This window comes from Danio rerio, chromosome 9, assembly GCF_052040795.2.
Source record: "Danio rerio strain M-AB ecotype USA chromosome 9, GRCz13ab, whole genome shotgun sequence".
In the NCBI taxonomy this organism is placed as follows: Eukaryota; Metazoa; Chordata; class Actinopteri; order Cypriniformes; family Danionidae; genus Danio; species Danio rerio.
Window position 1 is genome coordinate 39,223,789 of NC_141029.1, and position 16,403 is coordinate 39,240,191.

At 36.0% G+C, this 16,403-nt stretch overlaps 1 protein-coding gene across 2 annotated transcripts in view; it reads left to right on the plus strand.

The window, feature by feature from the left end:
* The window catches only part of slc49a4 (solute carrier family 49 member 4), an 86,761-nt gene that overhangs the window by 12,523 nt on the left and 57,835 nt on the right, over nt 1–16,403 (plus strand). The window contains exons 3-5 of one of the 2 annotated variants that reach the window (XR_015498813.1): nt 7,672–7,940; nt 10,794–12,055; nt 12,452–12,641. Coding sequence is in view for 1 of the 2 variants with exons in the window: in NM_001004597.1 (NP_001004597.1) it covers nt 7,672–7,940; nt 10,794–10,923 (399 nt within the window). In the remaining variant the exon portion in view is untranslated. 2 annotated transcript variants of the gene reach the window in all.

The following is a 16,403-nucleotide window of genomic DNA, read 5'->3' on the forward strand; positions in this document are numbered from 1 at the left end:
GGTGTGGTGTGACCTTTAAAACAACACTCATAGTACAAAGCATTTTACAGATTCCTAAAAACCTCTAGAGAAAAACACAATAGTATAATAGTTTAGATCAAGATGAATAATTATAAATAATTAACATAATACAATTTTTTAGAGTGTCTTAAATTACTTTAACTTCATTAACGCATTAATCTCAATTCCTCAATTTTTCAGGTTCTTTCATTAAGCTAGATCTTTATTTAGAAGCTTTGTTTTGTGTCAGAATGACTCTGTGATGATTATTTAATCCTGGCAAGAAGTTGCAGTAATAAATCATTTTTTTACACAATGACATTTGATTACAAATGACAAACGTTGTTCTCAAATCAACAGAGATTGTTGTTGCGGCAGAAGTATTCCAATAGGAGGCACAGACCGATTTATGGCCATTGGACAGTTTTTTGTTTTTTTTTGTTTTTTTTTACTGTGACGAGTCATTTGGTTAAAGCCATAATGTTCCTTGCAAGGCAAAATGAACAGAAATTTCAATCAGTCTTTTGATTGAATACTATTACTTGTTCCCCTTTGAAGATCAGCATAAGGACATGATTGTATCATGTCTTGGCTGACTGATTTTTAGGGCCTGGCAGCATATTTGAAATTCTCTCTGGTCTTTTATTCTGACTTTTGGTTTTTAGTTTTAATTTTTAGCAACACCATAATTGTTTTGGTCAGTATAAAGAAGCCCATTTATAAAACATGTTGCTTAGTCACTTTCATAAAAGTTATCAAATTTGCATGCACATCCTGTTGGACCAGCATTTTATTAGGAAGCGTTAGTAATCCCTCTCTGACATTGTTCGAACCCGATCAGAATCATCTAAGGCTAAATTACCACTTTTCTTACATTTTCTTCATGAGACTCGGTGCTTCCTTTTCATCTCTCACTTTGCTTCAATTTCAAAGCCTAGTGGATTGTCACCTAAAAATATCGCAAAGAACAATGATTTTAGATCAAGTAGTGTGCAAATGGTAAAAAAAAGCACTGAATATTCTAAAATAGTTAATTATACATAAATGATCACAAGTGAGAAAGTGATACATTGTAATGCAGATTTTAATGATCCTGCATCCAAAATGGAATCATTTAATTTGAAATATAATTAGATATATCATGCATATTAATGCACTGTTTTATTGTGCATTAAGCACAATTTTATTACTCTTTTCAGTTAGTATCTTTTATCATTTATTATACATTAAAAATGAATTTATTCATTAATTTTCCTTTGCCTTAGTTACTAATTTATCAGGGGTTGCCACAGTGGAAGGAACTGCCAACTATTCCAGCATATGTTTTACGCAGCGGATGCCCTTCCAGCCGCAACCCAGTACTGGGAAAAACCAATTCACTCTCGCTTTCACACACAGTCATACACTATAACAATTTTAGTACATGCAATTCACCTATAGCGAATGTCTTTGGACAGTGGGGGAAACCGGAGCACCCAGAGGAAACCCACACAAACATGGGGAAAACATGCAGACTCCACGCAGAAAAGGCAACTGGCTCAGCCGGTACTCAAACCAATGACCTTCTTGCTGTGGGGCAACAGTGCTATCCACTAAGCCACCGTACCGCCATAATGAATTTATTTATTCATTCATTTCTTCTTGGCTTAGTCCCTTATTAATCGAGGGTCACCACAGCAGAATGAACCGCTAACTTATCCAGTTTATGTTTTACAGTCACTAGGGAGCACCCATACGCTTTCATTCACACACATGCACTACTGACAATATTAGCATACCAAATTCACCTGTACTGCATGTCTTTGGACTTGTGGGGGAAACCGGAGCACCCGGAGGAAACCCACGCGAATGCAGGGAGAACATGCAAACTCCACACAGAACTGCAAACTGACCCAGCCGAGGCTCGAAACGTTTACCTTGCTGTGATTAAATGTGTAATTAAATTATGCATAAATAATCTTACAATAGGATGTTCACATTTAAGCATAAAATCTGTAAGCAAAATAACAAAAAGAAAGAAAGGAGAGAAGAAAAAAACTAAGAACAAGAGCGGGTATACGTAAAAAATACCATAGATTTAACATAAACAGGAGATTCTTATCTATATTTTTTTTTGTTCAAGTAATTTATGACATCTCTTTTCTTTATATTAATTCTATCACCATTAAGTATATTAAATAGACATTCAACATCAAACCAGAAATGCATTCATGCATGCAGTCAAAAAACAAGTGGATAACAGTCTCAACATCCATTCCGCAAAAAACACAAGATTCAGAAAAATCAACTTTATATCTCTTGAGAAACTGGTTGGTTGGATATGTAATTATATATAATTTCAAATTATATTTCACTGACTTTATTAGTGACACAGTGTTTGTTGTTATAAGTCCAGATCAAGTTACAAATTGATATATTCAAATAGGTTATTCCAAAAGTACTTGTGCCTAAAAGTTGCAGGATAATGAATCAAACTTCTAAGAAATGTAATATTACATTTTCTATCTTTGATACCAACACCATCTAATAATATATAATTTTTAACTGTTAGCTTATATAGTTCACTGTAACCCTGCAAAAGCCTCGCAAGGCCTGCTGGTATTGTATTAATTATTATACTATAATATGTTATGTTATTAAAAAAACATGAATGCACAGCTTTTTTGTGTGTTTTCTTTGGGAGGAAAAACGCTTGCAAAAGTGAATATTTGCTGTTAACTTAATCCCTTTGCATGGGATTAGTATTATCTGTGGACATTGTATGATATAGAAATCCCCTCCCACCATGTGACTTTGCAACTGTGCATATTTCATAGTGTAACTGGAAGTTTACTCTCCAGACTCTTGTAATCATACTTAATACCATTGCTGGGGCCTAAATAAGAGCTAAATTGATTTAAAATAAGACACATCAAACATTAACATAAGATAAAAAAAAATATTTTTAAAACACTGTTTCTTATTTTTATTACAGTATGAATGAAAGAATCAAAGGCAGTGCACTAAGTGGTGTGCCTAACACTATAGCCTTTATTTGATTTTAATTACAACATAGTCTTACGCTTTATTGCTTAATTAAAGTAGGTTAACAGAATCAATTCAGTCTGGAATTCCTTGACCTTAATCTAGTGGGCAATATCTGTAGTCATTCTTTATACCTGAATTGTCAATTTTGCATTGTTTCCAGTCGTAATTGGCGAACGCAGAGTCGTAATGATCAGCTCGAGGTGTAGGATTTAGAATCATCTACGATCCAATTATGAGCTACGTGAGGGGTATCACAATGATTTCAATCAATGCAAATGTAGACCTGCTGTTTCTTTAGAGAGAAATCCACAGTGCATTGCATTCTAGCCCATTTCTTTAAAGGCATAGTTCACCCAAAAATAAAAAAATTATGTCATTTACTTACCTTTCACTTGTTTGAATTTCTTTTTTTTCTGTTCAGCACAAAAAAGATGGAAACATATAACCATTCACTTCCATAGTATTTGTTTTTCCTACTATGCAAGTCAATGGTTACAGGTTTTCATCTTTCTTCAAAATATATTAATTTGTCTTCAACAGAATAAAAACTCCAACTTTGGAACCCCTTGATAGAATAGTGTTATACACTGCCTGACAAAAGTCCTGTCGTCGGTCCCAGTTGTAAGAGCAACAAATAATAACTTGACTTCTAGTTGATCATTTGAAAAAGTGGCAAAAGGTAGATTTTTCAGATGAACCATCTGTTGAGCTGCATCCCAATCATTACTAAGACCTATTGGAACCCACATGGACCGAAGATTCTGACAGAAATCATTGAAGTTTGGGGAAGGAAAAATCATGGTTTGGGGTAACATTCAGTTTAGGAGCGTGTAAGAGATCTGTAGAGTAGATGGGGACATCAACAGTCTGAGGTATCAAGATATTTGTGCTGCACGTTACATAAACTACAGGAGAGGGCAAATTCTTCAGCAGGATAGCACTCCTTCTCATGCTTCAACCTCCACATCAAAGTTCCTGAAAGCAAAGAAGGTCATTGTGCTTAAGTTTTGGCCAGCCCAGTCACCAGAGATGAACATTATTGAGCATGTCTGGGGTAAGATGGAGGAGGCATTGAAGATAAATCCAAAGAATCTTTACTAACTCTGAGAGTCCTGCAAGAACGCTTTTTTTGCCATGATGACTTTATTATTAAGTTATTTGAGTCATTGGAGACATGTATGCATGCCGTCCTCCAAGCTCATGGGAGTCCTACACAATATTAATTCTTTTTCACTGCACCATGATTTTATATTCTATACTGTACTTTCTTTCTGTTAACTGACAAGACTTGTCGAAGCAAAGTCAGACTTTACTGTCCTAATGAAATAATTAAAAATCAACGCATGATCATATTTTATTTTGGTTAAATCAGCGTTATCTAGAGGCTCTTGCCTCATATAAGCCATTTCTGATACCAAACCATCAACCACAAGTTATTTGTTGTTCCTAAAACGTGGATAGGCGACAAGACTTTTGTCAGGTATTGTATATATTTTTTTAATTTATGTACTTTATCCCAGATATTTCGAGTATTGTTAAAATTTAACAAGGGACACAGGTGGTGTCCTATGTCAATGACATTAACATAATATTAAAATGTATCCAGCATGGTAAAACAGCTCTGCTTCTCCAAGTGATCACGATTGGAAGAACTAGAAGTGGCAGTCTTTTTCATAATAATAACTTTGCTGCTCTTGTGTCACGAGAGCTTGTTTGCAACCACTTAATGGTGAATAAATAATGAGTAAACGTTCATTTGGGGGGGAACTATCCCTTGATATATGGGATGAATATAGTATCACAGGCTAAAGTCCAGTCAAGAAACATATGAACACAATTCTGCAGAATGAGATGACATGTTGAAACAGAAGAGAAAGGCACATTTGAGGGAACCTTCACACAATATTTGATTGGGAATTGAGGATGGCACTGCTTGATCTATGGCTTAATTTAAACCAAAATCCTTTGTGGACTGTAAAGTTCAACAGGTGTGGGCTGTTTGAATGTTGCGTATTATGTGTGCAGACAAAACCAAATGCACTTGTGAGCCGGTTTTAAATCTAGGGCAAGTATATCATCAATCACCCACTTAGTACATCTTCAGAGGGGTTTATTTTTCCCTCCCTCAAACATTCGTTGACAAGCCACAGTCAAGAACTTCACATCTTCGTGAACAAGAATAGACCTTAAGACTTTTTGTTCAGTTAGTGACAATTGCTAGGAAGAAACTAGAGAGGAAAGCTTGACACAGGAAGCCTCTTGATCTTTACGACTGTGATTACCATGGAAGAAAAGATGATTTTGGTCTGGTTTTGTGAGTGTCTCTGCTGTAGAAAATGGAGAAATGTTTCAGTCAATCTCTATCTTCACCAATGCTGAAGATCTATTCTGAGGACAAGCACTGCGACGTTTACTCAGGCAGTTAGGCTATCACAAGTCTCCCCGCTGGGACTCAGTCATCCTGTCTCACTGATAAAGCTCTTTTGTTTCCCCTGCTATCAGACCTCACCTTTGTTAGACATGTAGGGAAGCAGTGATTTGTGGTTAGAAACCAGCAAAACCCACGTTTGGGGAAAGTACAGTTTTCAAATTTTAAATGCACAATATGTAATTTTTATTTATTTATTATTCAAATATTCCCACATAACCCACAAGAATACGGTTATAACATTTGCTGACTTACAATATGCCAAATGTTTTGATGAATATTTAAATTTAACAAGTGATACAGATGGTGTCCTGTGCTGATGACATTATAACAAAATAATAAAATGTATCTTAGCATGGTAGAACAGCTATGCTTCTCCACATGATCACGTTCGAAAGACCTGGAAGTGGTAGACTGTGTCATAATAAAAACTCTGCTGTGTACAGCATCAGCAATTGCTCTGTCATCTTATTTTGCTTTTTGATGGCTTTCAGCTTTAAGGTCTTAGCACACTGAAGTCTGACATTTTTTCGCATTCATGTACACAAACCTTGACACTGAGTCCGATGCGTATTAATTGATCAATTCCGAAAAAACGCAAAACCTTTTCGGAGTTAATTCAAGCAGTGATACTTTGTTCTCCTCTCTTCTCCAAAGTAGAATAGATGAATAGGCTACATGGGCTGTTTTGTTAATTCAATATTGCATAGAAAGGAAGGAGAGTTTTCCTTATCAAAGATCTGCGCTGGATTATCCCCAAACGCAAAGTTTATTACAGGAAATCAGTTGAATTTTGATACATTGCTTGTGATACTTTACACGTTTATGCATGTAAACAAATCTAAAACAGAGACTGGCTGTACCAAAGACATTTTATACATGGAGACTGTGCTGACAGTTCGGAGCAGCTGACCGAAGCGGACCATGAGGCATTTATCTTTCTATTATAATGTCTACACACACACACACACACACACACACACACACTAAACAGCAGCAGGGAGATGTGTGACAGTAACTGAATCTAGCATAGGGGATTTCAACTGTCCACCACATTCTGTCTTTAGTTTATGCTCAGTATTTGTCATAAAGTTATCTGTGGCTCAAGTGACCACATTCTGTATTTAGCTTTTCTCTTGTATGGTGGCTCTGATCTGTCAAAACTCCTCTCAAACTGCTTTTTCGGATGCAAAAAATTAAACCCAGTTTGATATTTAAATTATGATTTATTTATATTTTTATGACTGGTGAAAGTTTGTCAATAAAGCGTGTCAGTATGGCAGTGTTGTTAATAGAATGCGTCAATACGATTCAGCCTATCAGTGTGTCAATAGAGGCAGTGTGTCAATACGAATGACAATGTGAGGTTGATTTTTTTTTTTTATGTGCAAAAATTACAGAAGAAAATTTTGAAATTGGTGTGCAATAACCTTTTACTTTGCTTAATACTGAAGTCTGATAACATGTAATAAAGACTTTAACTATCATGATTGCATACTGAGACTGCATCATTAAACTACGCCTTTGTTTGTTGTGATTATGTGCTTTCTAGTGGTGAAAATTACATATTGTACCTTTAATTGTTATAAGTGCATATTGGTCTCATTTGAAAACTTGGTTTCTCTTTAGCCACACTTGGTACTAAGCTGCTTTTATATTTTAAAAAAAAAATTATTGAAGGATGCTAAATACAGGTGTCAGCTGGATCGAAAATCCTTTGTGGTTAAAAACTTGACCACTACATTTTGGATAGATCACTTTGAAAGTCTAATTGCTCATGTGGTTGAATATTTTTGAACAGCCACAAAAGACCCCTTTGTCTACTGATCAAGCATGATTGTTATGGGTCGTGTTGTTAGAAAGTGCACCAAAACAAGTTAGATCACTTTAACCTTGCATAACTTAATTACCATTGTAAAAAGTTTTTATATTGTTTCTATAACATTATGAAAAACAGAAACCTGAACATTATTAAGTAGAATGCAAACTAGAATAAGCTTGATAATAAAAAATAATGTAAATTAGATAAAGGAATATGAGGTAAATTACCTAATGGTAAATTAGGGATAATGGAATATAATTAATGTCTTCAATCATAATATATAATTTAACATCTTAGCAACTACATAACAACATGTTTCCATTGCAGTGTAAAATATGGTTGTGCTCCTGATACAAATTGGTTTATTCACCTTTTTTTAATTTTAAATCTACAGGATGATTCATGGAGGTCAACTTCTAAATGGTTTAGCTGGTCCTACTGTTATGAGTGCCGCCCCTCTTCTCTCTACTACTTGGTTTGCTCCTGATCAGAGAGCTACAGCCACCGCTATTGCATCACTAATCAGTTACCTGGGATCAGCCTGTGCCTTTCTGATTGGTCCACTGGCCGTCCCTGCACCCAATGACACTGAGAAATTGGGAAACGTCATCTACTGGAACCAAAACCACATAGGAAACAGGATACAGTTTGTTCTTTACACAGGTAAGATGTTGTCTGCTGACAATCCAACAGCAGCATTCATTCTGAATCAATATTGAATTATTTCAAGCATTTGCCATACAGAAAAGCAATCACAAGAAAGCCATCCATGCTAGCTCTCCAAATACCACAATCAAACGTCCTAACGTGGTTTGGGTTCACCCCACTGTAAAGATTTCCTCGCATTGTTCTGCTTAACTGATTCAGAAAATTAAAACATTTTCAAAGAGAGAGAGGGAAATCTTGCCAGTAATAGATTGATACTCTGTTTAAGTTGAAAGATGTTGCCGTTACTTCCATACATACTCGCATACACACACACACACACACACACACACACACACACACACACAGACAAAAAGACATTGATTTGCTGCTTGTTCAGAGGTCATTGGAACACTTGCTGCAACATCAAGATGCATCCACATGCACTAGATTTTCACACACTTAATTAAAGACAAAAACTTGAGATGCAGTGATTTGTCAAGTGTAATAAAACCATTAGAGAAGAATGCTATATTAGTGTATACCATGTGGATGTACAATCTTTAACTTTGCTATGCTTTGAAACTACTGAAGGAGTTCTAATACATGATTTTTGCACAACTAACATTCTGTCAATTGGAGGCACTGCCTTTATACAGTTAAGGTCATTTATTTAAAAAAAAGAAACTCTATAGACTTTCAAATGTAATTCAGTTGATGCTGATTGCTCTCATAATTGTATTTTCACTCCATGAATAGACTTTTTTTAATGTGCTTTCTGACATTTTTTTAGAGTGCAAATGCAGTTGGACCTGGAACTTGTCATTTTGAGACTTTCTGAACATATGCATTCATTATCAGGAGCACAATACAAAACCTGCTTCCCTCAGTCATATAATCATTTGGAGAAGTGATTTCTACTTTGCATTTAAAACGGATTAGATACTCTGACATGCAGATCTGACAGTTTGACAAAATCAACCACCCTTTGATCTGTTTTCTTGTTTTCCTGGTCTGGTATAAAAAAAGTTGGTAATGCGCTCATTTGTTTGTTTTATATTTACTTTCTATTCGTATAGATAAAGGAGACTTTTAAATAGGTCTTCTGATAAAACTTTTTTGGCAAACTTTTTTCATCTTTACTTTAAATATTCAATATATACTTTACAATATTCAATCATTTAATATATTGTGATGATCAACATGCACAATATTGATATTGTAGGCACTTTAAAATACCATGCATATTTATTATTTAAACTTTTTAAGAATATTCACATTGTATTTGCATTGGTTTTCATAATGGCCTACTACTTGAAGAAATGTTGATTGAATATCCTTTAACTCTGTGGTCCTCAACCCCTGAGCTGCGGACCGGTACTTGTCAGTGGATCAATTGATACCGGGTTGCACATGAAATAATTAATTACTTCTGTTTTATTTATTATCTAAGTGTGAATGACAAATTCTATTTTGAAAAATTACTGTTTTAAACACCAAAATTTAACCCACAAGCGAGTAAAATGAGTAAGAAATCGACATCTTTGTACAGTTTGTTTGTGAAGAGGAAAAGGTCCAGTGAAGGACCCATGAACTGCCAAGGAATGGATCCGCAACCCGATTATCGGAAATCAGGTGAATCTTGCATGTCTGTGCAAAAAGAAGGTTGACTGCTGTAAATGATGGCGGGTGTTTGCATATTGCGTCTTTTCCACACACTAGTTTGTTATTTCCAATGGAGGCGCGCAGCTTGTGCGCACGAATTGGGAGCAAGGCATATTTGTATGGACATATGCGATGTGATGCATATTTTGTATGGAATATATACATTTCAGATTACATTTTGTATTGAATATACACATAATCAACCCCCCCAGGTAAAATTGTCAAGTGTTGACTGGTCTCAAGTGACAAAAAGGTTGGGAACCACTGCTTTAACTGTTTATAGGGTTATTGTACAATGTTAAAAAGGATTTAAAAAGTATTTTTTATTATGCCTGTTAAAGTAACTTTTCTTCGCCACTTAGGTCAGTGTTGTAATAATATTGTAAGCTATGATTAAATGGTTTAGTAATTAATAATATTTCACTTTGACTTTAGTTCAATTTAATGTGTTCTTGCTGAATGATAGTATTCATTTCTTTCATAAGATCTTCCTGAACCCAAACTCTTAAACAGGGGTTTATAACTTGTTTTACTTGAGATTAAATGATTCATCTGTGATATAAGATTTTTGTCCCAACCATATGCAATCCAGCTTAATGAATCCATATTTTACAACAGAAATGGCAGATTTATGGAAACCATACTATAGGAATTAAGTAGCTGAATTAAAGTGCTACCTGTTCCTGCAAAAAACTGCACTTATTTTATCATGTGGACGGCACTCGGGAGGACACAAAATTTAATAACTCTGCTGGCAATGTCAGTGTATCCAGTTTGAAATACGGTGTGCCAACAGGTTTTTTTCATGCTTGGCTACAGCAATAATGAACTTGGTCACACTGTCACAAATTCCAGCACTGGATGAGCTCGATGGAAAGCAGGAGGGTTAATGAGCTGATCAGTTGTTTCATTGTGCATTTCCTCCCTCTACAGGATTGCAATAAATCTGCTCGACTCGTGGTTAACTCTAGATTAATGTGAGCCATCTAATGACCGTTAATGATGTTGGTTTGGATACTTCTCTCTCGCTCTCATTAATTTGAATTTAGTATCTGAAAATTGCACTGAAATGCCAGACCCGTTAAGCTCTTTTTCTAATTAACCGAGATAGATTGAGTCTGAATCCGTAAATTCTTTGCGAGATTTGATGTTGACACCAGAGCCTCATGATAAATGTTGTGTGTCTGTTTTTTTGTGATCTTGCAGAGTTTGGGATGATTGCAGCACTTTTCGTGGCTGTGCTGTTCTACTTCCCGTCCAGGCCCCCGATCCCTCCTAGCGTGGCAGCGGCTAGTCAGCGTCTCAGCTACAGGAGCAGCATCTGCAGACTGCTGAGGTATAACAATGCCCTTACTTAGCAGTCTGATCTAACTGTTTTGAAAAGAGAAGAGCTAAAGGCAGGAGGGTTAAGAAGTGGAAATAGTTCACACAAAACGGAAAGTAATTGTTGATCACAGCTGACAAGCACAAAGAAGCTCAGCTGAGAAGCACAAAAGTAAGCCGGATGACTTGAGTGCTGTATTTTAAGTTTTTTAAGCATACGTGAGCTAAGCACTGTATTTTAAGTCTTAAACATACACAGAGAAAGATTTCTGCAAAGATACTGTGGAGTTTATTGATTCTTGAGTGAAACACATCATTCCAGGTTTAAATTCAGAAGCACATACAGTATGAGATCTAAATTCTACAGTACAGTGAGTTATTACTTTAGGCTTGTAAATAGTTGAAACAGATCTATTTAAACCGCAATATTTACAAAAGTGTCTCCAGAATGTGTCTGTAAAGTTTCAGCTCAAAATACCCATCAGATCATTTATCATAGCCTACAGAATCTGCCCATTTTCGTGTCCGAATTCATTGTAGCTGTTTTTGTAGCCCGTGGCATTAAATGCAAATCAGCTGCTTCTCGCTGCCCACCGTTCCTACGTGCGTGTCTGCGTCTCGTCATGCGATACGTCAGATGAACGGCACGGTGACAGAGACAGACTCGGATGAAGCTGTAATACAGCTCAATAGTTAAAAATACCAAATAACTTTAATTCATGTATTTGTGGTAGTTTATTCAAGCCTTTCTGAAACGATGAGTCACACACAAATGCTGTTTGCAGTACACGCACATTAGCATTTACTAACACCATGCAGCTGTGGTGATTATTGTGATTAAGAATTACTTAGCGATTTTACTGCCTTTATTACAAACAGGCTCTGTTTTAAAAACATTATAAGTTTTTAAAAATCAGAGAGAGTTGGAACAGATATTTTAAACCCAGTTTCTTTGCAAAAAAAAAAATTTACACATTTTATTATGCAAATATGATGCCTGTCAATCAATTCGGTGTGTGTGAAAAACCACACTCTTGTGTCATGTTGCAGTGGGCCTCAAAATCACTGGAGTTTGGGTCCCATTTTAACGTCAAGAAATTTTTGAAAAAAGAGACTTGTTGGGTTTATATCACTTCGATATGACAGTGGACACACTATACATTTAAATGCATTTTTTATTTATTAATTTTACCAGGAATTTACCATTGAGATATGCATCTCTTCTATCCGGCCAAAATGACAGCACAAAAAGTTTCAGATACAAAAATACACATACAAAAAATATCACAAATTAAAATTTACACAAAACGTTCAGATGATTTTCCCATGTAAGACGTTAAACGATTTTTAAAAATATTCAGAGATGGAATTGTTTCTAACATAACACTCTGCATTTATTTCCATAATGTTGGGCCAAAGGAGGAAAACACTGTTTCACCAAACTCCGTACACACTCTAGTAACAGTTAAATGTAATTTATAAGAATTTTGTGTACTATAGCTACAAAGATAACATGTTAAAAGGTTACAAACATAAGATAGCAATATACCCAATAATGCCCCAGCGGTGAATAGAAGCATGTGCATTTTTCTCCTTCAGTGCAGGGAAAACCGTCCAACCATTTTGTAAAAAATAAAATAAACATCAAGATGCATTCTTCACAAATCATATTGCAGCATGATGTATACTGTCCAGCATTTTTAATAATAACAAATTTGCATGCCTAGAAAATACATCTCCATAATGTATCACTGAAAGGAAACCACTTTTTATAATTCTTTTTCTTGCTTCGAGAGGAAGGCACTTCTTAATACGAAAAAGAAAACCCAATCTAGGCCTGAGCTTATTTCAATATGAATATTTAAACCCAATCGTTCATTAAGCCATAAGCCCAAATATTTATAACTGTTTACTTTACTTTGTTTCTGCTTCTCCTTTTCTTAAAACATTCTATGCTATTTCAGGCAATCCCTACTTATAAAACACTGAAAACATGGAATGTCCGAAAAATCTTCCATTATTGAGGAAGCTTTGTGTCACAAATGATGGAAAATTCTATTAGGGAAGTAAGATCTCAGGACAAGAGCTACAGACTTTAAAAAGCCTGAATCACAGTAATTGAAAATACATTTATAGCTTGAACATCAGTGTTTCTCATTAGCATTCAAAAAGATGCTTTGCTGGATATATTTACAGTACACTGACACAACAATGGACATCTGTTTTTTTAGGGGTTTTGTAACCATCTCCCTCATCTCTGAACAGCCTCTAAGGTTTTTCTGTTGCTTTTACAAAAGAGAATCTTAATGAACAGGGTCTTGCCATTTCGCCACTCACCATATGCCACGGTTGTCATTTAATACAGATCAAAGACATGATCCTCTCTCTGCAGATTAATTACCCGTCCTTATGATGCCACATGCTGACCATCCTTAATAAATACAACATCTTGATCTGTACATTTAGCTACCCAGTGTTGCCTATTGTGACCACAGTGCCATATTTTTATGCCTCTTGATGTAATGTCGCCCACGATGCTCTGGGCATTTGCAGTATTCACAGATCAGAGGAAGCCATTCCTGCTTTAAATGCATTCTCACATCAACACTAGAGGAATTGGCTGAAATCTGTGGACTGGAAAGGCCTGTTGAGCGTCCACTGTTGTGGAGAGTCTGTAGTTCGACCCCCTCTGAGGAACGCCAGAACTTTCCCACTCACAGAGCTGAAAGCAACGAGAAAAACAATCATGAATGGACGGAGTCACCCCATAGAGACTGTAATGCTGTCTGGAGTCCCACCGATAGGCAGAGTTCCAGTAGCCGTCTCACATTTGTATCTGAATGAGGCGGTGGATTGGTACAGCTCTGTAAAACAGTTAGTCTATGGGGACAGTGCATTGGATACAGAGCGGGGTCGTGTCATCTTGATCTCATTTGAGTTTCAGACTCTGAACTCCCAAGTCCTTGGCTCACCTGGCTTAGTAAAGCTTCAACATAGTTTGAGCTTGATTTGTTCTTTTACAGGAACTATTATCCAGAGTTTGATTACTGTGCTAACAGTGATGAAAGAGTGGTATTAGTATTGATGGACTTGCCATTAAAAATGGTCGCCTCTTGCAAAATCCTCATTTTGGGTTATAAGATCCCAACAGGGCCTGCCAAGGACAAATGGCACTTAGCTGATGATCTTTCTGGCTTGATGGCTCCCCTGAATCTGTCAAAAAAGCAAAGAAAGGCTTTCTCATATCCCATAATCTAAATAAGCTCTTGGTGGGGAAAAAGTGCATAGATATCGATTTTCCTCCAGCCGTGAGGTTAATGAAACGGGTACAGTTTGGAGAAAGGGTTCTCCATCAACGCTTTCTATTTTTTTTTTCGTTTGCCCTCTTCAAGGGCTCTCTACACACTTTGTTTTTCAATAGACTGGTTGTAAATGGTAGAACTTCCTTCACACCCAGTGATTCACACTTGGAGATAATTATGAGTAGCGAGATATGTACATTGAATTTTCTACACATAGCTGCAGGTGCATTTATTTTAGATCTGGTTCATTTGTGAACATAATTCGCACCTTTTCATCCACCTGGTCAAATTCATTAAAATAAAACGCTACTTCTCGTAGCTGCTTTCAGAAATAAATTGTCTCTGGAAAGTAGCTTACATTTTTAGAGTCTCAGCAGATCCACCACAGGAAAGTGCAAGAAGAGTTGGTTTTTGTATTAAAACAATTGATTTCATTAAATTAGGGATGCAGCCATAAGAATTTTTTGGCCGATATCGACAAACGATAACTCTTAAGAGTTGGAGGCCTATAGCAGATAAATATAAATATTTCAAAATGTTATATTTTTATACAGTAACAACAGATTTTATTTTAAAAACTTTAAAAAAAAGTTTGAAATACTCTTATGAATTCAATAGCCTATTCAAAGCTATAAATTTAAAATTGCACAGGGTCCCCGCGGGTCCTTAAAAAGTCTTAAAATGTCTTAAATAAAACTTTCGATTTTTAAGGTCTGAAAATGTCTTAAATTCTGTAATTTTCCATAAGGAGGTCTTAAATTTCATGTGGGATCTTAAATATCATCTCCGACTCGTCTTATGGCGGCAAATCAATGCCAATATAAATCGAGCGCAGCGGTGATGTTTGCGCGTGAGGAGAAGTGAACCGTGAGCAGATTACAGGTCTACACGCGAGAAAATTACAGCTCGCGAGCGCACAGGGGATCTTCACGCGCGCGCTCAACTGATCCAGCGCGAGAAAACAAGTCCCGCGCGTGCACATTATCATCTGTGCGCACGATGTACGCTCTCGCGAGCAAGGTCATGCCTACAGCGCGCGCGCGATCAGTTCTCTCCGCTCGCTCGCTGGTTCTTCTCTGCTCGCGCGAAACAGTTTAGATTTTTGTGAGTCCTAGGGCGGGACTTGGTTTTCTTGTTATCTCTAACGCTATTGGCTACTCTACCTTTCCAGAAGTTAGCCGGGATTGGACGCAGGTAAGCTAGTTTCCCCGTTAAATAAAAATATACAGGATATCTTATCATAATGTCACAGTGTGAAACTAATAGACTTACTTTCTCTGTAATAATAGGTGGAGACTTACTTTCAATAATGAGATATTTTTTGTAATAATTAATCTCATAATAATGCCTATTCTTACCATCATGACCAAGTCATATAATGACATATCAAAATAATGAGATATATTTCTGTAACAAACTTTATTACTTGGGAGAGAAAGAGAGAGTTATACCATGTGGCAAAAGATCTCTCCATTAAACAGAAATTGGGGAAAATATACATGGGCTATTAAATCAGGACGAATAATTCAGACTTTAAATGTGTTTTGAACCATTTGATGAAGTTTAGCACCTACATTTAAACTGAACTCAAACTAAACGTGTTCAAATTTACAAAAATCTTTTTTTTTTCTAAGATTCATTGTCCTTGACTCATTTTCTGTGAAGAACAAGTCAGAATAAATTGGATGGACAATAGTATACAAAATAGGCTATACATGCATGCAGTGCATAAAGTACAAAGGTTTATAGTAAATATATTGCCATTAGTCTGTTATTCCACTATACAGTTAAAGTCAGAATTATTAGCCCGCCTGAATTAATAGCCCCCTGTTTATTTTTATCCTAATTTTTATTTAACGGAGAGAAGGTTTTTTTTCAACACATTTCTAAACATTATAGTTTTAATAACTCATTTCTAATAACTGATTTATTTTATCTTTGCCATGATGACAGTAAATAATATTAGACTAGATATTCTTCAAGACACTTCTATACAGCTTAAAGTGACATTTAAAGGCTTAACTAGGTTAACTAGGCAGGGTAATTGGGCAAGTTATTGTATAACGATGGTTTGTTCTGTAGACTTTCGAAAAAAATAAATAGGTTAAAGAGAGTAATAATATGGACCTTAAAATGGGTTTTAAAAAATTAAAACAGCTTTTATTCTTGCCTAAATAAAACAAGAAAAAAG